Source organism: Labrus mixtus, chromosome 6, assembly GCF_963584025.1.
Source record: "Labrus mixtus chromosome 6, fLabMix1.1, whole genome shotgun sequence".
In the NCBI taxonomy this organism is placed as follows: Eukaryota; Metazoa; Chordata; class Actinopteri; order Labriformes; family Labridae; genus Labrus; species Labrus mixtus.
This window is the reverse complement of record NC_083617.1, coordinates 5,794,019-5,819,322: the sequence shown is the minus strand read 5'-3', so window position 1 is coordinate 5,819,322 and position 25,304 is coordinate 5,794,019. Positions and strand designations below refer to the sequence as shown.

The 25,304-nt window shown below is 40.8% G+C and overlaps 1 protein-coding gene across 1 annotated transcript in view; it reads left to right on the top strand.

Moving 5' to 3' along the window:
• The window catches only part of mlip (muscular LMNA-interacting protein), a 36,471-nt gene extending 16,888 nt beyond the window's left edge, over nt 1-19,583 (top strand). Inside the window, exons 4-12 of the mRNA XM_061041002.1 lie at nt 1,060-2,631; nt 4,662-4,733; nt 5,249-5,326; nt 5,415-5,498; nt 5,588-5,647; nt 7,172-7,276; nt 8,005-8,067; nt 8,281-8,406; nt 18,096-19,583. Of these exons, the coding sequence (XP_060896985.1) occupies nt 1,060-2,631; nt 4,662-4,733; nt 5,249-5,326; nt 5,415-5,498; nt 5,588-5,647; nt 7,172-7,276; nt 8,005-8,067; nt 8,281-8,406; nt 18,096-18,293 (2,358 nt within the window). The 3' untranslated portion in view covers nt 18,294-19,583. The remainder of the gene's footprint in view (nt 1-1,059; nt 2,632-4,661; nt 4,734-5,248; nt 5,327-5,414; nt 5,499-5,587; nt 5,648-7,171; nt 7,277-8,004; nt 8,068-8,280; nt 8,407-18,095) is intronic.
• Nucleotides 19,584-25,304: the final 5,721 nt, after the last annotated feature.

Sequence of the window (25,304 nt, the reverse complement as noted above, 5' to 3'; positions counted from 1 at the left end):
GCAACAACGCAGACTCCAAGTCTGCAGTGTTCTTTACACACCTCACTGGTTCACTGAGACACAACAGAACGGACGATCAAATTAAAGTTTTTGTTTCTTGCCCCTGCACTTCTCTGCGTGAATGCAAACTCACTAACTCTCGCTCGTCAGCATGAACTCTCTCTGCCTCTCTCAGAGGTTGTTAAAAAGTTTATAAATTTTTTTAAAAAAAAATCAACGAAAACTCCAAATTCTAAGGAAACATCTTGTTAAGTATGACAGGATGATCAGACATCTTGGAGTACTTTGATTCAGTTGAAAACCTCTCTGTAACACCTCAACATGTGCGTACAAATGGAAAACAGAGGTTATCACTCTGCATGAAGGATTATTAAATTAAGCTATAGAAAACGAACAAAAAACTATCATACATCTTGGTTAATATACCCAACCAGTGAAAGGGATTCACCTAAGTTCAAATCCTTTTAAAGGCTAATGGCCCAAGTGTGAGTGATTTGGAGCGATGCTGCAGCACACTCTGTCTCCCTTCTTTTCATGTCTACATGCATTCAAGATGTACCCATGCTGTGCGCAGGATCTAATTATAAGCTCCTTATCTTATAAATACCAGAAAAGATTGTGTTCTTATGACATCCTTTTCTCTAATTACGTGAGATAAGGGGTCCATTTTTCTCTCTCCCATTAGTGAATGATGAGTTTCAGTCATCAAATACATTCTGGGGATTTTATTAGAAACTGGAGTGACCCTCCGGTGTGGACATTCATTGCTTATCGAATCTGACAGTCAAATTAGAATGTAAAAAAAGTAAAACAGTTCAAGAAGTTGGTTTTGACTCCGTAATTGGTTTAGTTAGTTCTTCCAACTTTCTCATCCAGTGCTGGACACTTTTTCCATCAAAGTGCTTTTTCAGTCTCACACAAATTAAATTAATTTGACAGAAACTTGATAAAATAGTAATTTGCAGGTTTGACTTTTGAGAATCTGAAGTGAAAGTCCGACTAAGCCCCAATTAAAAACTAGTCTAACTTTTGAATGAAGACCTTGTTTTTGTTTTTCAGTTAAATCTGTCACGGGATCTTCAGTCCCCTTCAGCCTCTACTGAGTCTGAAAATACAACCCACCACGAAGCCCCCGGGACTGCCTCAATGGAAACAGCTGTTTATAAACACGGGGGCGTTTCCCAGTGGCAGTGTCGTGATAACTCTGGACTCTCTGAGGTTAGCTCGGGTGGCTTTGTAAATAGAGTTTCAGAGGACAGAACTAGCCCCACAAACTCTGCAGACCTGTTCCCCACCCTGGCCTCCTCCAGAGAGTCTATCCTCTCGGAGGGCTCGGACAGAGACAAGAGCTGGTCGGCTGTGCGGCTCTCCTCTGCGATGTCTCCGTCCTCCTTCAGCCGCACTGTCTCCCCCTGCTCCTCCGTCCTCTCGGGCGTCTTCTCTCCCGCTGTCGTCCAGATAAAGAGGCACTTTCTCGCCCCTGGCTCTAGTCTGCTTCAAACCCCTTTCTCTTCCTGCGAGAGCCTGTCCTCCTCCTCCGTCTGTCCCCAGTCCCCTCCCCCCGTTCCCCGGCACCGGCCTCCGCTCACCCGGCTCTCCCTCCTCACTGCCATCCTGAGAAAAGGCCGGCTTCCCGTCCTGTCCTCGACCCTGCAGAGGCCTTACACCCCCTGCTGGCCTGTTAACCCTGTGACCCTGTCCTTCTGCAACGCCTGCTCCGCAGCCTCCAGCGTGGCCTCAATCCCCCTGGAGTTCTCCTCCCGCTTCTCCTCGTCTGCGTCCATAGATAGTCAGAGTCACAGGGAGCTTAATAGATGCATCACTTCTCCTCCACCCGAGCTCAGCACAATATCAAACTCTCGGACTCAAGCGAAGACGTGCTCAGAAAAAAATCACTTAAAGAGTGTGCCTACATGGGAGCAGGTTATTTCACCCCTTGCAGAGAAGAGCAGCACACTCCCACGAGCTCCACTGCCTGCATTTTGCTCAAATTTTAAATCTGTTTCTCCACCGCAGTGTGAAGAAATTGACTCTGCAGCTAACAGAAAACTGCAACACACACACGTCCCCATTTCCCCCGAGCCGAAGCTAGGCAACAACCACATGCACCACCAGGGCAACAAGGATAATAACCTTAAAAAACGTATCTCCTTGTCCCCTAAACTAATTAAGATCCGAGAGAGCGCCGTTCCCCAGAAATGGACTCCTTCACCACACAGTTCATCTCTCTCAAGGCTTCACTGTCTGAAATCTCCACCTGTCTGCCTCTCTCCACCGCCGCTTCAGCCTTCCCGCTCACACTCACCCGGTGTCGCCGGCGCCGACATTGCACCACCCTACCGCCCTTCAGAAAACACAGCGAGAAGGTGTGAGCCGGAGAGGAGCTGCTCTAATTCCAAAAGTGCCAAATCAAACACATCTCACTCCTGTCTCCTGTCGCCTTCGCGCTACACACCCATCATTTTCAGCGGATGGCCATCACCCACCTGCTCTCGCACGCCTACGCCCTCTCCTGCTCCGCCGGTCAAAAGCCTCTCCCCATCTCCCCCTCTCTCCCTGCGCTCCACACCCTCCCCGAGGCCGGGGAGTGGAATATCAGACTGCAGTGACAGGGATGGTAAAAAAAGAAAGGTAGCCGCTCTGCCTGCCGTATGCATGACTTGTTTAGGATGTTATTTAACGTGTTCTCACGCTTTGAAGTTATAAACAGATTTCCCATCTCTAGCTGGCAGGATAACAGGTGGGGAGTCACTTTCAGATATCATATCTAATATTAGATATGATTATCTTTTCCTTTGACACATCCAGTGTCATAGATCTCTGCTACACAGAGACTTCTTACCCCTCTCTGTGTGTTGCTCACAGTCGACGACTGACATATCTTAGAAGTCATATGTGGTAGCAGGAGTGAGTCATCCTCGTCTTAAAAATCCATGCAGCTTGTTAAAATTCTAGTTTGAAGAGCAGATATTACAGCTTGAAGTGATGTAACACTGCATGAAATCTTTACATGAACTCAGGGGAATTCAATCTATTTTGTGCATGCAAGGAAATATAGGTTGTTGGACATCAGGGTCTTCTAGTTTTCTTGTTTGTTAGTGTGAAGAGTTGATGTAAATGAGGCTGAAAAAGAAGTGGATGATGAGGTCAGGTTTGTTTGAGATCAACAAAGTTGAAGCCGTAAGTTTTGTGTTTTGGTGGTAGCCATCTTGTTTTTTTTTTTTTTTAACCAGCATGACCATATTCGGATGACAGGGAGGATACACAATGTTACATCCATTTACCTGTTGACTGGTTGATGTGGTACAGCGACTTGGCAATGAAAGGTAGCCCTTGTTTTATTCTCGTTGATTACAGTTCAGAGCTCATGAAAATCAAAGATACAGTGTCTCAAACAAATTGGAATATTATAAGATCAATCAAAAACAACAATTTATACCACAGTAATGTCCACCCTTCTGAAAAGAAGGTTCAGTTATGCACTCAATGATTGGACAGGACTCAATTTTTCAATTTCATTTCACTTTTGAGCTTTTGACAATTTGAGATATGGACAGTGGATAGAGTTGGCAGGTTATTTCACTATATAGCCTCGTTACAGGGGGGCGTGGCCATCAGCCAGGGGTGGCAGAGACTCCCGTCCCCCTAAAACCTGAATCACCATCCTTTGGTGTCATTTTAAAATCTTAAAACAGAATAGGTAGTTCATCTTTTCAGAGTCTTAACTTTTTTGTCTGTGTGCTAAAAATAAACTGTTTTGGGTGAGTCACAAGTCGCAACAGGCCGCTAGTCGCTTCCTTAGCATTTCAATGTTGATCTTTTCCCTTTGTCTGTACTTGTGAAATTGGACACACAACTTATTCTCCTCAATGAATGATGCTTAAAGACTAATATATATCTGTAATTTGGTGTTGGTCTACTTTTGGAGTTAAAAAATGTAAACAGGAAGTACCAGCTGTATGACACTTTAATGGGAGTAGTTAAGGTAAATTTGATTAGTGGAGACAGAAAGGGAACCTAAATACTATTCTGACACATTTGGGCATACACACACTTCATGTTACAAGTTGGTGCCCAAGTCGGGCCACCCCAGTCCTAAAAGTCTGGATACGCCCCTGTTAAAATGGGAACATAATTTACTAAATAAACACCACACTCCGTTAGAAAAAAATAGACTTATGAAAAAAAGAAGTGGGATCTGCCGTCTGGTTTAATACAAAAGGTCAGCCTTTTTTTAAAATTTTTTTTTTTTACAATAAGTCTAGTCGCCTCCTGCTGGCCGTGAGATGTAATGCATGTTTAAGCCACATTGGCTTCACTTTAGAAACCAAGACGTTACCTGTTTTGTTTGTACCTAAACTTTTTGACATTTACAGCCAGTCAGATGAGCCGTCTGAGCAGCAACAATGTGAAGGTCTCCTGAGCTGTGGAAGCAGACAAACACACGTCATTATTGCTCTCGGGCGTCTCGCAGGGGTCTGGAGTGTGACTGTTTTGCATGATTAGCAGCCAGTGGCAGTTACAGATAAAGCATGCCTAGAGAAATGCAAAACACATATAATACATTTCTAAAAGACTTCTAAGAAAAATCTCTTAATAAAATGCAGGATTATGAAATTAAACTTGTGGTTTTTCTGCTCTTCTTCATCCTTTAACTCCAGACACACAAGATCAAACTGAGTTACAAATCGCTTGCTGCTATTCCGACAAACACCCTCCTGTTGGATCAGCAGGTGAGTTCACTCTTTTTTTGTATCTAATCCCACTAATTCCTCAGATGAAGTCCTTATGGGTGTGTCCTGCAAATGTTGCAATGTTCAGCATTATGTGAGGAATGAAAGTTGGAAGACTGAAGCTTTACGGATAACATGTATTCTTTGTTGAAAAAGATTAACCACATGTGGCCACTTATCAGGCCTTTAAGACACCGTGTAGAAAGTCTTTAATGGTAATTGTAAAAACTGGTCACGGTTAAAAAAAGAAGGGAAACTATTTTCATTAAAAGGGGATAGATAAACCAAATGAAAGAGCCTGGCAGACATGGACATGAAAAACATGCCAATATTCACGCTGAGTCTCTGGTACTTTTCAAGCTGCAGAAGGGAGAGCTGCTTGTAAAGAGCACAAACTGCTTGAATATGTATTGTGTGTAGGAAATGTTTTCATCTGAGAATACTGAATCATCACTCACAGAACGCTGCGCTTTTTCCTCTGAGCTTCATGTGTCTCCTCCGCTTTGCTTCCGCAGACCATAGACGAGCAGGTAGAGCGAGGAGAGAGCCCATACGACACCTTGGACAGAGGTGTTGCGGACACACACGCTGAGGTATCACATGCACACACCTCCGCTGGATGTCCCTGCAGATGTTTCAGAAGACAAAGAGCTCACGTCAATAATTCTGTCATTCTTACAGATGCGTTCGCCCTCCCAGCTGCGGCAGGAGTCAGAGGAACTTTACGCCGTTATTGATGAGGTTTTGGCTGATTCCATTCCACCAGTGAGTAAAATAATCAAAACACACAATTTGCTAAGTACAAATGTTGATTTGTAATTTTAATACTTGTTTTTTTGTTTGCATCTTATAAGAGCAAAGGCTCCCAGTCACCACAGCCCTCCAGGTCAACAAGCACCAACACTGGACTGCAGGTGAAGTTTGGATCTTTTTAAGATTGTTGACAGGACTGAAAAGATACAAGGAATGTGTTGTGGGCTAAATGTTATTAACTTGTGTGTACAAAATATTATCTTGGGCACACAAGATCTTATTTCCATGAGTAATTTGTGTGCACAAGTGACTTTTTCTTTTCTTTTATGGGACTTTAGGGGCTCTGTACCTATCTAATGAGCTAACAAAGCAAAAGATTTATTCACTTTTTTGTGGGTATAGAAGGGGAAAAAGGGTCTCAGTGTCCAGCCAGCCTCAAGTGGACACTCAAGGAACTGCAGCTATTTACACTTCCTCAATGGCTTCATGTTTTCACCTGAGGTTGGATGGTGATGAGATTCGCTTCAATCATTTTACTCAGGACAAAGTGTTCTATTCAAACATTGAAAAATGTAATCAGGTAGTAGTGACATTTTTAATAGATTTATTTCTAATAAAGGTTTTTCAGTATCCTTTAAAAAAAAAGTTTGACTAACACATGTGCACATAAATCATGTTGAAAGGTGAACTCATATTTTATTAAATCACCAAAAAAAGACAATCTCACAAAGCAAAGGATCACCCGCCTTACATTAAGCTCTTATCTTAGAGAAACATTTGTGCTCTTATTCAGGTCTAAAGCCAGTTTAAAAACACTTAAATAGTTAAAGAAAATACATATAATTACATTTAATCTGGTCAGAACCTGTCTAAAAACTGGATACCTTCAGTTTTCTTAAATTTTATGGTGAATTGTGTGATCTGCATGATGTTAAGTGTTGCTTCATGTCATGGTGAATCTGATATCTGACGGCTGAACATGTAGAAATAACACAAAGAGGACGTTTGCAGACAAAGGGACAACATTTCATCATCTGGTGTTTCTTTGGTGTGTTAATGTACATCTTCAGTGAATATCAAATGACCAAAGATCTAATCAGTTCTACCAGGGGACGTGTCTTTAAACTCCACACGTGTTTGTTCAGAAAAACAAAAATAAACAAGCAAGTAAAAAGAATAAAAATGCAAAGCAGTGTGAACCTTCAGGCCCCTGAAACATCTAGCTCTCTCTGTTTACTGCAACACAAACTGGAAGTGAGATAAAAGTGAATTCCGTCTGTTTAATCAACGGCGCAAGAAATGAAATACATGTGTTCATTATTCATCAAAGGACCCCTGGTCTCCATCGGAAAACCAGTGTGTGTGTGCGTGTGTGTGCGTGTGTGTGTGTGTGTGTGTGTGTGTGTATATAAAGGAGTATGTATGCACTGCCGTCAGTGTGACATGTTTTATAAAATAAGAGTCTTGTCTGAACCCCGGAGTCAAGAGCAAAGGGATGAAATGTGTAAATTGCAAACACTTTTTAAGGCTTTTTTTTATGGACATGAACAACTGAAAGGTGATCAGATGTTTTCAATAACTGAATCGAATCCACCAAGGTTTTCTTTTCTCTTTCTTCTTTTCAGTCATTTTTGTCACACATTTTCAAAATAGCAGACGAGTGCTTTCATCATCAAAGTATTTGACCTCGCTTTAGGCTTGCGTCCAATCATTTTTGTTTTGTTTCTTTTCTTTTCTTCCAGCTGAACAATTCGTCATTTCTGAAGTCCTTGGGACGTGAAACCAAATATGTGAGTAAAAGTTCTGCTGAATGAAATGGCTAATGTTTATCTGAAGCTTTCTCACCCTGCAGGGCCAAAGAGACAAACAAACAAACAAACAAACAAACAAACTGACTGTTTGTTTATTCACTCTGATTCATTTTGAGTTCTAGACAGTAAAAGACAAAGACTTGCAAAGACTCGCATGGTGAAGTTTAAGAGTTTCCAAAGGAAGGTTTGTTCTTTCAAATATTTCTCCTTATGGTTGATGCGGCCTCAAAAAATAAAGACTTTCTCTTTAAAAGGTGAAAGCTGCAAAAAACAAAACAAACAGGTTCAACCATCATCAGCCAAATATGTTAAAAAACTATATTTATTTATTTATTTTCCGTGTGGGATTTTGCACAGAATGAAAGTGATGTAGAAATTCTTATACTTTTCCAAACATGTTGACATTAACAGTTCTTGTATTTCTGTCCAAGAGCTACTTACTTTATGCAGGAAATCAGTCTGCACTTGTATGAATGTAGATATATTCATGTAGAAATTAAAGCATTGTTAGATGACTTACGTTTGGTTCACTATCTCTCCCTTCTGCCCTCCACACAGACTGCTTTCCTGCATACAGCAACACTTGCAATATCGAAATCATGTTCTGCATGTTTACAAGAGTTTTTACACGAAACAACTTAAATTATTAAACAGTATTTCAGACCCTAATGGTTCTGTTTATGTTCGATATTGTGGTTTTCCCCCAGGCATCTTTATCCAGCCTGCACCAATCTACAGGTGTGGACAGAAAGCTCATGGATACTAAAAAGGTAAAAACTCAGTTATAGTAGGGTCAAGGCTACTACTGCTACCTCACTGATAAAGTAAAGAGTGGGTGGGTGGATTGTTGGCTGGTTGGATGAATGGACCCTTATCCATATCAACCACACACAGAACAGGAGTATGAGAGAGTCTGCACAGCGATATGAAGTTCAGCACGAAGATTTGGGATAATTTATTTTTCTCTGTCATCAAACTGCCAGACGAAGCCCGGGGTTATTCGCCCGATGACGGCCATTCCAAGACTGAGAGTGGAGGACGAGGAAGAATTTCGTCCCAATCCCTTCAGGCAATATGACCTCAAGCAGACAGCCTCCGACAACAGAAAGGTTTGTGTGTGGCATTCATTCAAATCATGGAGCCTGAATCTGTACCTAAAAAAAATTTGTCTTTCTGGATTCTTTCATTGGCTTGAAGTAAACAAGTATCTTGAGGAAGCAGAACGCGAGCATTTACCGATTCAGTCTGGTCTAAGGAGAGTTCACAACACACTTCCACTCAGCTCATTACACACAGCAGCAATCCTACTGCTGAATTAAATATCAATGTATTTAATGACATGTTGATATAGATTTTTTTTTAACAGAACAGTGGGCTGTGAGACGTTGAGATTTTGTTTTCCCTGCCTCCTGATGGCTTTATTGTCTATCAGCATTAGGCTGATCTAATGGCAGAAGAAGAGGAAACAGTCACAGCTACCTCTTACATGCACCCTAGGGAGATTCCTTCTTGTGCCCTGCGCAGACAAAAAAAACTCCAGCTCAATTCTGACACCAAGCTCTCTATCATGCATGCTAATTAGCAGTTGCCACAGGATCTGTGTGTGTGTGTGTGTGTGTGTGTGTGTGTGTGTGTGTGTGTGTGTGTGTGTGTGCAGTCTCCAGCAAGGTTTGCTCTGTCCAATGGTGCCTGCCCTACCTCATTGGGTCTCTTTTGTAAGCGTAAGATCCTGTCCGATACTGTCGGCACCTGGAGATTTAAATAATAATTGGAAAGGCACTGAATGTTTCTGATATTGCAGCATCGCTTCAGTAAAAAAGACTTCGGTCTCCAATCCAAATACTTCATACAGTGGCCTGTGTGTGTGTGTGTGTGTGTGTGTTCAGGGAGTAACTGGAAGGAGAGGAGATACGGGAGCAAGCCAAAGCCTGGTCTTTCAAAATAAATATCCACCATGTAAACAGCCTGGAGACGTACCTGGGTCTTACAGGAAATGAGAGCCTGACACTGACTGGTTTGATTTATATCATGCCCAGAACAAACCGCCTTTAATTATTTGGCACCGTGTGCTTTTGACTGAGAGCTTTAGATTGTTAAAAAAAGGGTTTTCATTTATATGTGTCTCTAGTCTGTCTACAAATTCCCAAATTGTGAGAAAAGTCCATCCTCTCCATCTTTTCCCTGCTCCACTTTTCAGTAAATGTGTGCTCAAACAGGCCGTTTGGAGATTTTCCCTTCATGACATCACAAAGGGCAGTGACCCCTCCCCCAGGTGGGTGACACTCCCACAGCTAGGTGTTTGTTCTGCCCTCTGAGTCTGCCTTCTCACCTTAAACAATAGGACATGATGCAAAAAGGCCCAAGGTACCCAAGCCCTTCCAGAGAGGGGGCGTGGTCAAACACTGCTCATTTACATATTTAAAGGTACAGACACAGAAACAGCCTGTTCTGAGCAGGGCTGAAATAGAGGGGTTTATAGGCATGATCAAATACAGGATCAGAGTGGATTTAGAACAAGAAACTTCACAGACATGTTTATTGTGACCTCTGACACTTATTTAAACTTGTTGAAAAGGAGGAAAATATGTGACCTTGAAAGCTTGTTGATAATTTAGAGTAAAATAATCCTGATTTCATGGAAATTAAATCAATTTAAGTCTACATCATAACTACAGCGATCGAGTGCAGCTCTTTACATCACTGTGTCAAACATAAATAGTTTTTTGGCAAAAGTAATTCCAAAGAAGTTGCGCACTTCTCCGCTGAGAGCCTTTTCACCTCCTCAGCTCTTCTGGATTGATTTTTCATGACACTGCCTGTCTCGTAAGAAGCCTCTTAATATCCTCGGAGAGAAGATTTATTTCGCTTCACAAGCCGCTGAACTTCTGGTGTGTTTCTGGGCCTTGTCCTGTCAAACAAGTGTGTCTTAAAAAATGTAGAGAAAGTGTATTTTGCTTAGCGTGCCATCTTTCTGAAAGGCCAGGTAGCAGTGTGTCCAGGGGAGTGTTAGTTCATAGAGATAAAGCCTGAAGTTTCTTTCAATGTTTTATTACAGATATTGATTCATCCAAAAACTTTGAATTGACGCTCCAAATAAAGCAGTTTTAGTTTTTGGACAAAGTTTCTGCAGACAATCTTTTTTTTTTTTAAATACTAAAAAAAGAGTTCACTTTGCTGCCTCAGAGAGTCTCAGTAACAGGTTTCAGAGTCGTCAGGAGAATAGATGATTATGTGGCAGTTCATCAGCCAAAACTTAATTCAACCACATCTGTGAGAGCTGTTCAATGATGCTAATGTGGTCTAAGGAACAGTGATTCTGGTTAAAATAAATTGGGTGCTGCAAGGTATCATCCACAGAATTAATGAGTGCTTCCTGCAGCTTCTGGTACACACTTTTGTTTTTCTCTCTACTGTGTTAAGACAAAGGTTGACGTTCCAAATCTGCATTTCATGAATTTTCAAAATATAATTCAGTAGACTCCTTCTCTCAGGCACAATCCAAAGAAATCACAAGAACGAATGAATCACTTAAGGCCAATTTGATATGATGCAGAGGACTAATGCTCTTAGGTCCTTCTCTGAGAGCACCGACCTCCATTTGTGGAGCGGCTGAAGCGAAAGAGTTTCTTTCTTCTTTGCTATAATTGATTGAACCTTAACTTACTTAATTACACCAGTTACTTTCCAGCTCCTTTAAACACATGTCGACAGAGGATTCGCAAACAACTGAGAATTAGAAGTGCTACCATTAACAGTGTTGTCAAAATGACGTTGGCAGCTTTGAAACTGCTAATTACGTTCCCACTGCAAGGAGTTGAACTACAGCGAAGCTTCCTAAGGGAGGAATACATTTTGTTCAACCAACGCTACTTAGAAAAAACTTCTGTATTTAACAAATCAGTTTATTAAATCTTTCAAATGAATGTAATCATTTCACTACAGCTAAATGCTTAAATACAGTTGATCTACCATAGACATACCATATACAGTCTGTGTGACATATTGATATGTTACCTCAACATGTAGTTCCATCACTTGTTTAATTTCATGTCCTTCACTCCTCATCTCATCAGCACTGGGTTATAAAATAACTATGAACGCTGTGTGAGGTCCCTTCAGTGTAAAGAATCCACAGGAATAGTCTCTCTGCATAGTGTCGCGCTGTGTGCACAATTATTGCCTTTTTCTTGTCCATTTGTTGAGTTTGTGACTCGTTAAATGGCAAGGTTAATACGGCAGCCCGGAGAATGATTTCATAGACATTAATGAGACTGTGAGCACTCGAACACTTACAGCACCAGTGAGTGCACGCCTTCAATAGTCTTCTACAGCCGAGAGGATTTTAAGTCATCAGCGCTCTTGACATATTTGACGCCTAAATCACAGTTTTCTCCCTGAAAAGGCCGCCATTTATACCTCCAGAAAGCACTAAGAATTGCAACATTTCTGTGGGCAACAATTGGAAGCTTTTTTCAAGGCTTATTTGGTGTCATATTAAGCTTTCTTAATGGTTTGTTTTGATGTAGAAGCTATTATTATGCAAAGTGTCGAGCTGTGACATTCATATTCAGTGAGTGATGCAATCTGCTCTGTACCTTTTCAAAGTCGACAGCGCCTGTGTTATCCTGCCTGTACTAAAACTCCCGGCTTTGATACGTTGCAGTCAGTCTTCACAGGGAATTATTATCACATTATTTTAATGAAATTCAAGGTGATGCTATTAGCATTCCATTGACACTGTTTTGTCAATACAAACACTTTGATGCTAAGATAAACGTGGCTATGTTTTGCAGTGAGGATAATTTCAGTGTGTAATTACATGAGTATTTTGAGATATAAAAGTGCATCATTGAATCCTGACGGAAGCATCGTGATGGGGTTAATTTCCTCAATTTCCCAGTTTGGGATAAATAAAGTAAATCTGTCTATCTATCTATTTTGATTTATACAAAAGGTAAGACAAGGCAATGTTATGTTATGTTATGGTAGGCTGTTTTGATGCTACTATAAGGTAGTTTTTTAAGGCTGTCACTGCCTTTATTGAGACGACGGGATAGTGGATAGAGTCGGAAACAGGGATCAGGGAATGTGGGGTGACATGTGACAAATGGCTGAGGCTGGGACCAACAATAAGAGATCGGACGGGCGATTTTACCAACAAGCTAAGCTGATGCCCCAATCAGATTTTAGTTTTTTACATGCTTAAATCCAGGTTAAGGATGTCAATATTCAATCTTATGACTAGTCTGAATTGATATTTTATTTGACTTTATTACACCTTCTTACATTAGGCTGTTAAGTGATTTCTGTTTGATTGGATTTCTGTCTTTTAATGGAGATTTAAGAGTTGATTTTTCACAATTTCAACAAAAGAGCGGAAACGAAAGTACTGGAAAACGTAAAGCAGCAGTACATGCACAGATATTGCAACGGTTTAGTGCATACAATCTAAGTTCATGCACCGACTACAGGGAGTAAATGTCACCAAAACTCCATATAAAGTGAGAAATTCTGCTGTTTGGGTTCACTCGTGCAGCTTACCCAGAAAACTTCAGGATGTTTTCAGGAGTTTTGTCCAAGTGATGTAATTATTTTTCTAGGACCCTGTCAAATATTTTATTATAAACATATAGATCCAGGTGCTCATGAGCACAATTTAATTAGTTAATTAAGAATATTAATAAGTAGTGTCATGGACAAGTGTGGTGCTTTAATTAATGACAACCTAAGACAGCTTTTCTATGAGTAGCCTCTAATTTAAGCAGGAAATTGCCTTCCCTTTATCCTACCATACCATCTACTTGACCTTCACCACCATAAAATGTGAATAAATCTTTACTCTGGGTAAAAGCCCCTAATAACAACTAATTAATAATCTGACAGTCCACACACTCACTCTGCTGTTTACTGGCTGATTTCTCTGAAGACGACATTTCCAGAATTTGTGTTTTCTTTGTGTTTAAGATGATGTGAGTGCTTGAAATGTATTGTGACCTAATGTAACATCTGGCAATGTCCTCTTTTAAGATAGAAAGTAAGGAATAGTAAAATAACCTGAAGACTTTTCACTCCTCAATTAATACACAGGAGAAATGCTAAACTAACCTTTAAACTCTAAAAGTTGTTTATTTCCTTCAAACGTTTCAAGACAGGAATATTGATCTCGCTCGGCTCTCATTACATTTCCTCTGCATCCAATCTACACCACCCAGCAATATATGGATTGTGAAATCCATATGAGAGTCATATTTATGTTTTATGCTGTAGCTCTAACTAAATAGCACATGGTTTGTGCAATATTTGTAATTCTGACACATCTTTTCTGTAAATGATAACATAACTCTTCTGGTATTGACATTCAGGCCAGAATCTTGAGGATCAAAAGATATTTTTTACTTTGGTTCAAAGACTTTAGGAGACGGCATGTGTTTAAAACATAAACCTAAAAATCTATTGGCTATGAAGAACTTTACTTCATAAAGTCCGGGAGCAGATCAGAGGCAGCTAATATTTAGAGTAACATGTCATCTGCATAATGTGACAGCCCACACACTCGCTCTATTGTTGGTTTTAGCAGTTATTGTTTGATTTATTCTTTTGAAGTTATACATTGTTCTAGTATCTCAGGTCTCTTCTTCCTGTAAAGTTATATGTTGTTCCAGTATCTCTGGTCTCTTCTTTCTCTGAAATTGTAAATTGTTCCAGTATCTCTCGCCTCAATTTAGCTTCACATTGTTTCATATTTATTCAATATTTTATTGGTTTTCATGTTCCTGTAGAGCCTTTTTATTATGCTGCCTGCTGACATTTGTCAAATTGATTTAACTTTAATGCACCTGCAAATCACAACCTTCTCTTGCAAAAAATGTCTCGTGTAATTTTATGACATTTCCTGAAACTCATTGCAACCAATTAATCTCAAGTCACTTGTCTGAGCGGGCTGAGTCACAGCCTTTGATCACGTGTTGTCATAAGTGTCGGATTAAAAATAAAAAATATGTTATGTAATCCATCTCTTTTAAGAGTTAAGAGTCACTGGCCTTCACTTAATAATCTGGTGAAGAAACCAGCGTGATCGGGATGCAGAAACCTCCTACCAAACGGTCCACATGGGACCTAGGAAACGAGCCTATCAGGCCCATAACAGCATACGAATGACCCGGGGGTTGATAAGTGTGGCTGCTGAAAAGGATTGTCATTGAAATATCACACTCATATTCACGGACCATGGTTCAGCTGGCCTATAGCCCACAAAGTTCTCACTATGGAGGTGCATAATACAGCACAGAAAATAAACTGCTATCACCTGAAGTATGACGCCATAACAAGAGAAGTGGAGAGGAATAAAAATGTGTTGTTTGTTTGGCAGCCGAAAAGTTGGATTAAAGAGTGTCAGAAAAACCACGTCTGGAAGGAAATCACTGCTGCAGTCAACAGCGTTGGTGTGGACAACTGTACTCCAGCAGAGGTTTTAATATGTATAGTATAGTCTACGGTATATTGTTGTCGAAGTTCTTTGAAGAAGCAGGCATGCAGATTGGAGGAGGTCAGCAAGTGGCTGCCCTTATCGGTTCAGACTCAATTTCAGCCAGAAGTTTGGAGATAGAGAAACCTGCACCTGTGTCCCAGGCAGATAATGATGAATATTTAATAGCTTGGACTACTTGTATTTTGTAACTCTGTCCATGCACAAATGGTCCTGGAGCCTTAATTCAGTTTCTTCTGGAGATTTTTCTGTCATTTTAAAGTAACTGTTTTTTGTTTTTCTGCTTACATTTTCCTCACTATTTGCTGCAGTGATATTGTTGTGTGTGGATGAGAATGTTTAACCTATAGTTACTAAAAGCAGCCTCTCTAAACTTTAAAGAAAATCCAAAAAGAAAAAAAATACAACAAATATATGTATAAATAACATATATACAACAAAAGAAATCACCCGAAAGCTCGCACTGCTCAACATTTAAAAAGCGAATAGTCAGCGCAATGTTAAATACATTTTAGATGCCATGTCTGATCTAAATATAAATCTGTGAACCACTATGTGTCTGAGAAGGCACTGCACAAGTATGATCTGATAATTATCCTACACTGCCAGATTTGCTTCACGTTCTCATGATCTTTGGGGAGTGCTTTCTCCAGCTTCTCTAGCACTGGCTTCCTGTTTCACTCAGGATTGAATTCAAAGACTCATTACTAAGCCATCAGTGCATACAATGCTCCATCAAAGAACTGCTCACTTCACAAACCCTCACAAGAAACCTCTGATGTGCTCCAACTAGCCCTCTCCAACCCTCCAGGACTAAGCCCTGTTCTATTTGAGACAGAGCCTTTTACTCTGCCGCCCCACGATTGTGGAGAGCTCCCCCTGACCACCTGAGGGCTCCACAGACTGCTGACCCCCTTTGAAAAAAAAACTTTCTAATAGTTCTCTCTTTAAATGAACATTTTCTTTATCACCGCTGCTCTTAGCTGATGTTCTTATGCTCATGTTTTTAACTCTGTCTGCTCATATTGTTTGCTTTTTGCTAAATTGTGTTTTATGCTCCTGTTTTAACTGTAGCACGTTGAGATTAGCTTCAAATGTAAAGTGCATTATAAATACATTTATGTTGTTATTACTCTAAATAGACTGAACTCCGGCCAGCTCATTTAACTTTGTTGTTCCCCTGATTACATAAAACACACACAGGACCCTGTATGAACTATGTTGATGGCTGATTGAAGTTACATTTCGCTGAATTATTCCAATAACATCAGAAAAGACCAGAATGACAGAGTGAATATTTCCTCATTTCATTTTAAGGATTGGTGTACAAAAGAGTGCTTCATTCTGACCAAAGTCAAACGTGGGATCCTGTATCTCAGGTTCAATGATAACAGTTCAAATTCACTGTTCAGAGCATGCTTAGAGTCAGACACTAAGAAGTTAGCTGACCTTAACATGTTCACTCGTTGAGTCATTGGAGTGGTATGCTTACAATCTTTGAGGAGATTTTTAATCGGTGGAGTAGTTTGGAGTTTAAAGGAGCAGACAGACATATGGGATGTTATAATATACGGTAGGACCCTCAGAGTCTCAGGAGTAAAAAAAAAAAAAAAAACAAGAATTTGTTTGCTTGCCCCAAGAGGCAAAGGAAACATAAAGACGGTACTTGATTTTTCATTGTGGATAAAAAATAGGGGCTTTGTGGGCATTAAATGGTACAATTACAATTTCCTCAGTTTTCTTTGTATTCATCTCTAGAGCGTTATTATCAACCACTTTGTTCACAGCATGTTGGCGCAGCCCGGGGTCGTTTGAATTACTTCAGAAATTAGAGCATGTCCAACCCCTTTAAGCAAATCATGATCTGGGTGCAGAGGAAGTGGCGAGGCTCAAGAAGGCTGCATGAAGTCTCTTTTGTCATCATGGGTTTTGGTTACACACCAAAGAATCAAACCAATCAGAGCGTCATCTCCCATTCCTTTTTAAAAGCCAGATGTGTCTGTATGTATTGTACTCCGCTCAGGCTCAGATTAATTCTTCTCCTTGATCGTTGGTGTTCCCTACATAAAGAACACACACAGGCCACTGAATGAAATAATGGGGCTGTGTGGATTGCAATCATATCCACTACAGCAGACTCTTCACCACAGAAATGAAAATGTGTGTTGACACACTGACACAATGACGCGCATTCATGCATGAGGCAAAGCAGCTTCGTTTTTTTTTGTTTATTTAAATCTCCGCACGCCTCACACAATGGCAAGAGACTTACAATGACGTCAGGAGACAGCGACATAACAGGCCATCTGTTCTATCTGCAAATCAATTTCACTCTGTATGAGCTAATGCACCCGTTTTAATCAAGAGGTGGCAGCGCGAGGGCTGCATGATCCACTGTATGTAACATCCAGAGTGTGTGCAGTTTGTGAACCTGAATGTAAAACACAGTTTCTAAATCAACACAAGACATCGCCAGCTCATAGTTATTTCTTCAAAAGGCATTTCATGTATTCCACTGAAGGAGAGGCACTACGTTTTAGAGATGGAGACATTGTGAAAAGCAGCACCAATACCAATGTTTAATTTAACAAATTAGCCGATTGCTAAGGTTGCTTGCTTCCCTTTCTCAGAGGCGGTGCGAGACTCCCACACTGCCGACATTATCTTTCACGTTTGACCATGAAAACAAATCAGAGTTCGTCCAACTCTTCTCTGAATCAGCAGTTAGGTATAATAGCTAAAATCGATGTGATACCACTGATACCGCATGGCTACTGACGTTGGTGCATGACACATTATTGGCTGAGGAGCTGATACTGATGTTTATCCGATACATTGCGATGAAAAATAAAACCATTCATGTGTTTAAGAGCAGGAAGGGCCAAGCAGTATGTTGCACACCCCACATACAGAGGCTATAGTACTTGTCGCAGTGGTGGTGGGTTTGAATCTGACCTCTGCCCCTTGCTGCATGTCATCCCCCACAGTCTCCGCCCAACATTTCCTGTCTCTCTTTAGCTGTCCTGTCCAATAAAGGCAACATTGGCCCATAAATATAACTAAAAAAGCAACAGGAAGAAACTCAAGACAGCAATGTGCCTCTAATGCGCCCTTCCACAACAGCAGGATTAGTGTTAAGACGACAGGTGCATTTTCTACCAACACAATGTTTTGGCTGGGTGTAAAAATAACAACTACAGTTGCTGACTTTCAGTGGAAGTTTTGATGTGCTGTGTGTAGTTCTGCTTGGTGTCAGATAGGGCGCCTAGTCTAATTATAAACTGAAGAAAACTGTGTCCTTTTCAATTTCAGGGGGAAAATAAAAGCCTTTCAAAGCCACAACAAGATTTTTACACAAGAGAGTCGACGCCTGAAAGAAGGACTCCCTTCTCAGTGTGTGACCTGCAGATAACAGAGCCTGACGACCGGATCAGTCACCAAGTGAAGGAGGCTTCAACTTCCTTCAGCGCTACTGAGGGGCGGATGAACACTTTCGAGACTCATATTTAGATATAAACAAGAAAACATCCACATTTAACCTTTTTTTCTTTAATGAAGACCTGTATGCTCAGACACAATCAGTATTAAAGACCATCACAAGACATTGCACAGTTAAGAGGAAATGACAAGTGTGTTGCACCTTACATGAATTAGTAAAAATATAGTGTACCGCTGCTTTAGACCCAATTTTCTAAAAACGTGGGACATGGCGTAAAATGAAAATAAAAGGAGAGTGTTAAGATTTGGAACACATTGAAACCGCATTTCTGATTGAAAACATCAAAAGCACATCATGGCAAATGTTGAAACGTGGGCAAAATAAATGATTTTTATGCCAAAAGCATGTTTCATGTGTAGGCTCGTGCTGTTTTACAATTCAGTTTGGGGTTTCAATCATCATCATTCATTGCAGATCATCACATTCTGTTTCTACTTTGATATAACAAGACGTCCCAGCTTTTTACTGAATGGGGTTGTATGTCAATCTTGGTCTGGCTTTCCAGTGCACAGTCTCTCAAAGAGTCCCCAGAACGTTCTGTCCTAAACCTCAAAGTCGGTCCTTTATGTCAGAAAGAGGAAGTAAAAAAGCAGGTTTCTTTATTCTCGCAGCTGACCGTCAGCTGCTGGGAGATTTGATCAGCTGTATTGAGAGAGTTGGTTGAAGATGTTGTCTCTGTCTGACTCCCGTTTGTTGATTTTAAAACTAATCCCAGGGCTTTTCATTATGCTCCTTATAACAACATGACATCATCCTAAAAAGCTGAGTCCAGGTGGCCCCCATGGTACACTCATCATAGTGCTGCTCCTGGCTCTACACAAAAAATAGACGGTTAAGTTGTGCAAAGATTGGAAATGTATTAAATCCTAGCTGACTCTTTTAACTCTGACCAATAATGCATGGATGGCAGGGAATGATCCACTGAGCTTTGGTTACTTACACTAATAAAATGTATATAATGGACTGTGGATGTGCTGCTCATGAATCTTCCCTTTTTGTAAGACAACTGACACAATCTTGCAATATTTTTAAAAATTTCTAGCATCACTTTTTCAACAGGATGACCCCCTGCTTTTGAAGCAAACCCAAACTTTCCATACCTGCTTATGCCGGGTTAATTATTTCCAAGCTAAGGTTGAAATTAATGATTGGACAACTGATGCAGGGGGACAACTTCATTGCATGTTCAGCTCATGCTACACATCCCTTGACCTCAACTTGTTAAGGCCTTTAATGTCTCCTACAGGTTTGAATGGCTAAAAAATGACAGTGATGTTTAATAAATGTCTTCCCCATCTTCACTCTTGTTTTAATGTTTGTATATCCTGTTGCATTACACCAATTTCTTTCAATATATAGAAAATCACAGGCTAATGATATAAGTATTTTCAATAATAGGTATACTTTATTCATTTAAAATAGGGACAGTGCACATTGATGGACAGAAATATCTAAATATGCCAGATTGTAGGTGATTCTAGAGGTTGTCGGGGCCCCAGGCAAAAAACGATTGGGGGTCCTCCAGCTAGTGTTCCTCCCCATCAGGTCTGCCAGCCGACGTTAACTCCTCCTCAAATGTATTCCTGTTTCTTTTTCTCTCCTGTACACAGCTAATTCTTCTTCATTTTTCTTCGGTGACTTTCATTGACACACTTTGGTTTTCACAGCAATTATGCATGCGACGATTGGCAGGGCAACAAAAGTGTGTGCTGTCAGATGCTGGGCCCCTTAGGGAGGCTTCCTACTGTCATTGTCAAATTTGCACATTTTGGGCTGCTGCTTTTAAGTCTGTGAGCACTCAGGGGCCCCCTACTGGTATTGAGCCCCAAGCAGTTGCCTGCCTTGCCTGTTGACAAGCAGCATCTCTGCTTTTTGCCATAGGCTAATCACCACCTGTAAGTATTATAAATTGAGAAAACTGGAAACGCAGTCAATGGTTTTAATGAGTAGCACCTTTCAAAGACCGCTTTGGAAGTTTGTTTTATTTGCGGAGCAGGAGTGTCAAAGGCTGATCTTCCAATTTCTCTCTAGGATGTCCCTACACCTCTATCCATTATCTCAATGACTACGAGGGAAGGACAAGCACGTACAGCTTGATGTAAAGACAATGATTGTAGATACTCAAATGAAAGCGCACCAAAAATAAAAGAAATAGGCTCTCGGAGAAACATGGCTTAAAAATACTACAGGTGATTGATGCACACAGCACTCATTACCTGATGATGACCTTCACAGTAAACAGCAGGCAAACATCAATCTCATCCCATCCCAGAACATAGAGGATGTGTTATAAATGTTTAAGTATGTTGAATGAGAGTTAATGACCGAACCTTGCTTGGGAATCAACAAACAGCTATTTCGGGCTGATTCAAAACTGACAACAGAGATTAGAGTTAGAGGATAAATGACATGTGGATAAAACCAGGATATAAACTTTCTAAATCCAGGATGCTACTCTTTGTGTCCTTAGAGTCAACATGTTATGGACCAAAGACTACATTCATTAAAGCGTTCTGATAACCTCTTAGGCCTACTAATAAAATAAAATAAAATCATTTTGTGAAATATTACCATATTGGTCCGAATATGAGACAGGCTTTTTCCTATTAAAACATATTTGACAAAAAGTGGGATGGTCTTATATTTATAGCTTTCAGTTTTTTGACTAGTGCAGAGGCTTGGAGTAAAAAAAGAGCGTATGATAGTAGTGGCTTCATTAAACATATTGGAGCATGCAGCACAGGCTTGTTCATTTTCCATCTCCTAAAAAACAACATCAGTGTGCTGCAGATAAAAGCCGTTTGCCAGGTGGGCGGTTTCATAAGTTTGTGTTGCATGTGGGTGCTATGGATCAGGGTTTGGACTTTTAAATTCCAGTATATGTTCACAACAAAAGACAGACGAAACTTATCTGCAGCGAGTGTACTGCCCATGGCTATGATGCCAATTTTAAGGTAGTTGTCATCAATGCAGCAGAGTCTTCAAACAACTGTCAAACAAGCATGAAATATTGTGCTACAGAGCCGTAATGTCAGATAGTTTTCTGGAATCTTACCGTGGTCCTCAAAGCAGCCGACTCCAAGAGACTGACAGGAGAGTGAGAGAACTCGAACCCCCCTGGATCAGAGAGGCAACGCTGACATCACACCGGCGTTTTTTGATTCGCAAACATCTGTCTCTGTGCACAAGAAACATGAGAAAACTGTCATTGTGAAGTCTACTGGAAATGATGGAATGATGTTTTCCTGTCATTGAATATGAACATTTCATCTAAATATATCAAAAACATGATTCTACTTAAAAGGCGTTAAAAACAACAACCCAACTTGTATTATTCAATGTGTTTGTGTCATCATTATTTTCAAGCAAAATAGTTTTTAATACAATGAACAAAATATTTGACCTAAAAGTTGCCTTGAAAGGGGGTTTGTCTTATAATCAGGGTCGTCTTATATCGCACAAGTATTCTACAATTCACTTAGCAGACGCTTTTATCCAAAGCGACGTACATCAGAGAGTAAGTACAACACAAGCAAGGATCTAGAAAAAAGGGAACAATGTCAGTAAGAGCAAACGATCAGCTTTGAGTCTGATTGGACACACAGGTGCTGAAAGGAAGTGACCAGAGGCAAAGCACAACATTGAGGGCAGTTCTTGAGAGCTCTAATCAGTATAGAAACCATCTTATAAGTCATCGTTATCAAACAAAAACCATCGTCATTACCATCATCATCATCAATAATATGGAGACCATCATCATTAAGTTAGTAGGTATTCATGAAAGAGCTGGGTCTTTAGCGGTCTTAAAGGTGCAGAAGGACTCTGCAGATCGAATGGAGTTTGGAAGTTCATTCCACCACCGGGGGGCAGTAGCCTACAGTACTGATGTATTTACTATATTTAATGCAGTTAATGTTATTTTGAAAAGCGATCAGTACTGCTGTCATATTAAGTCACATTACAGTCACTCAGGCCATCAAGTGATGGACATTGAAATTAAACTTAGGCTACAGATGCTGCAGTCGACTGTTGATGTGCTTCATATTTGTCCTTATACAAATAATCATGAAATAAATAAATGAGCATAAATAATGAAACTATTGCTGTACTACTGAGATATGTGATTATCAGATTATTTCTGATCAACTCATTAGAATACTAAGTTTTTCTCAAACTTTCCAAGTTGTTGTTCTTATAGTGAGCCTTCGGGTGAATTTTCGCTGCTGGAGGTAATCCTGTCACAACACAACAGCAGGATCAGTCTGTCACGGGGGTATGGCAACCCCTATCTTGAGCTCCATGCTCTTGAATCCCTTCTAATTACACACAGCTGCAAAACCTTCCCACCTTCCCACCTGCTCATCAACCCAGCAGTATCCCAAGCCTTTCACCTACACAGTGCCACATCAGCTATTCAGCTAGTAGAGCTTTAGGATGCTCCAGTTCAGTGATTTGACGCCCCCCCCCCTAGTAACAAGTCTGCATGAAGTCGGGCTGAGTGGATGTGTGCATGCAGCAGATAGGATGTTGTTCACATTGTTCACTGCTTTATACTCAATACGGCTCATATCACCTTCCAATATAAAGATTTCTAATTGAGTGTTAACATTGTGGAAAAGTAATTTTATCTAATAATCATCCTGAAATAATACTCCTCTTCCTCCTTCTGCACATCATCACTGCCTACTCACACTCATTATTTGTACCCCAGCCATAAATCCCCTCGATACACAGAATGTATGTCTGATCTGATCCCTAGTTCTACCAGGGAACTCTGACATTGCTCTTTGTCCCAATTCGAGGGCTGTACATAATCTGTTCACGTTGAAGGATGTCCCATTTTGGGGGCACACAAATGACTCTTTCCCCAGCCATTGAAGGATCCGTCTGGTGAATCCTTTGTGGTCCAACATATACCAAGATTCATTCCCCTTCATCAACGAGCAAAATCGACTAATCGGGTAAAACACTTAGAATGACTACCAATACTGATGTTAAAGGTATGATATGAGGCATTAAAGCAGATCTATAGCTGATATATATTCTATAATAAAGAATAAAGTCAAATTCCCCTCTGGGTTTTGCTGTTTTAAATCAGGTTTCATACATTATCCCCCCCCCCCCCCACACATGAACCCCCCTCCCTGGTCAGCCATTAGCCCTGCCATCACATGGTGGGAGAGAGATGGCCCCGTCCACTCAGGGGCCATGTTTGTAGAGGGATAATGGCATAATGTGGTCACAAGAGTACAATTGCGGGAGACACAAACCAATTTCCGAACTAAAAAAAAAATCTGGTCTAAAACTCTACAAGGATGACAAACAAACAAACAAAGCAATTAACGTGCAAATGCTGCTGGCCGAAATGCGCGAAGGGAACAAGAACATCCCTTTATTATGACTTTAGGGGATGACTGAGATTGAGCAACGATTCAGCAACAAGGAGGACGCCAACGCTGCTCTGAGGGAAACGGTAAGGAACCAAGGAGACATTATAAAGAAAAGGGAAATTAAGATTATTGACTCGGACAACAAAAGCCTCCGCTCAAGTCTTTGATTCCACGGCTTTCCAGAGAGCTGCGGGACCCGGGAGCTGCAGAGTTTTTTGGAGAAAACTTTTAGTAGAGATGCTGAGACGAGACAAACTTCCAAATCGGCCAACAATAGAGATTGCGCACACCGAGTCAGAGCCAGAGCAGAGGAGGGTGGAAAGCCGAGGAGTATCATGGCCAGATTAGATTTCTCAACTATAGGGAGACGGATTTTATTTTACACCTGGCAATACAAGGAAACAAAACCAACCCTCTGCTGTACGAGGGCAAAAGGATTTTTATTGGTGCCGACACGTCCAAGGTCCTGTACCTGTAACGCAAGCAATGTGCCGCTTAAAAGAAACAACTTTGGGAGAAGCACATCCCATTCACATTTCGCTTCCCAGGGACCTCAGTAGAGTGTGGAAAATCAATATGCAGCCACAACAGCTTTGGCACCTCCTCCTCATGCTGGTCACCGGCCTGGTCACATTCTGCTGTGGGATGGCATCCCATTCCTCAACCAGGAGTTGTTGAAGGTCAACCAGCGCAGTTGCGTTGGTCACTCTAGCACGTACAGCACGCTGCAAGCTGATCACGCAAGTGCTGTCAACCAGGTGCCAGTAATACACCTGTACCTGGCACACACCTGGCAGCACTTGAAGCTCAAAACAGGAGTGAATATGGACAATAATGGACAATCTTTACAAGTTTTACCTCGTTGTAATGGTGACTAATCAGGCTTTCCAATGATATATAATACAACACCAATTAGTTTTATTAAAGGGGCGAAATTATTGACCGAAATAACGTTTCTTAACTTTTTTTGAGGAGTTTACAGATAAGAGTTACAGACACCCTAGATTTATTTATTTTTTTCTTTACCCCTTCTGGCTCTGTTTTCTACTTTTTCCCCTTCTGGGTTCAACTACAGTAGGATCTGTTTCTGGGGATGGATTGAAGACTGATGACCATGTGGATGTTGGGTCTGTAATATGGCCCACTGCACTGAGCCCCCCCCCCCCCCCCCCGAGACCCTGAGAAACTGACTTACAGGCCTGGGTTTAAATAAGTTACAAAGGCCAGCCTCTGACCAGAAGGAAAATCTGTCTTTTTTACTTTCCTCCTTTCTTCCCCTCAGGAAATTGAGGAGTAATGGGCCCACTACTATAACTTTACTAAATAGGCTAATATATTTTCACTTTCAAGGAAATAAGTGTAAGGACAAGATACCTGGAAACGCCAAGGGCATCCAGTAATTAGGTCCCATCTGTACTGAGGAGCAGGTGAATCACTGTGTTTCATGCCTTGTGTCATCTTAAAAGGGTCAGCTTGGAGGTGGTATTTTACTTTCACACTCCGGGGAGCATCTTTTCATTACACTTCAGTATGGTGGGTTACTCACGTCAGTTCAAGGTAAAAATATAAGTAATCAATGATTTCATAAGCTGACTAAGAGAGGAAGTCTTCTGGCATATCTGGAAAATTAAA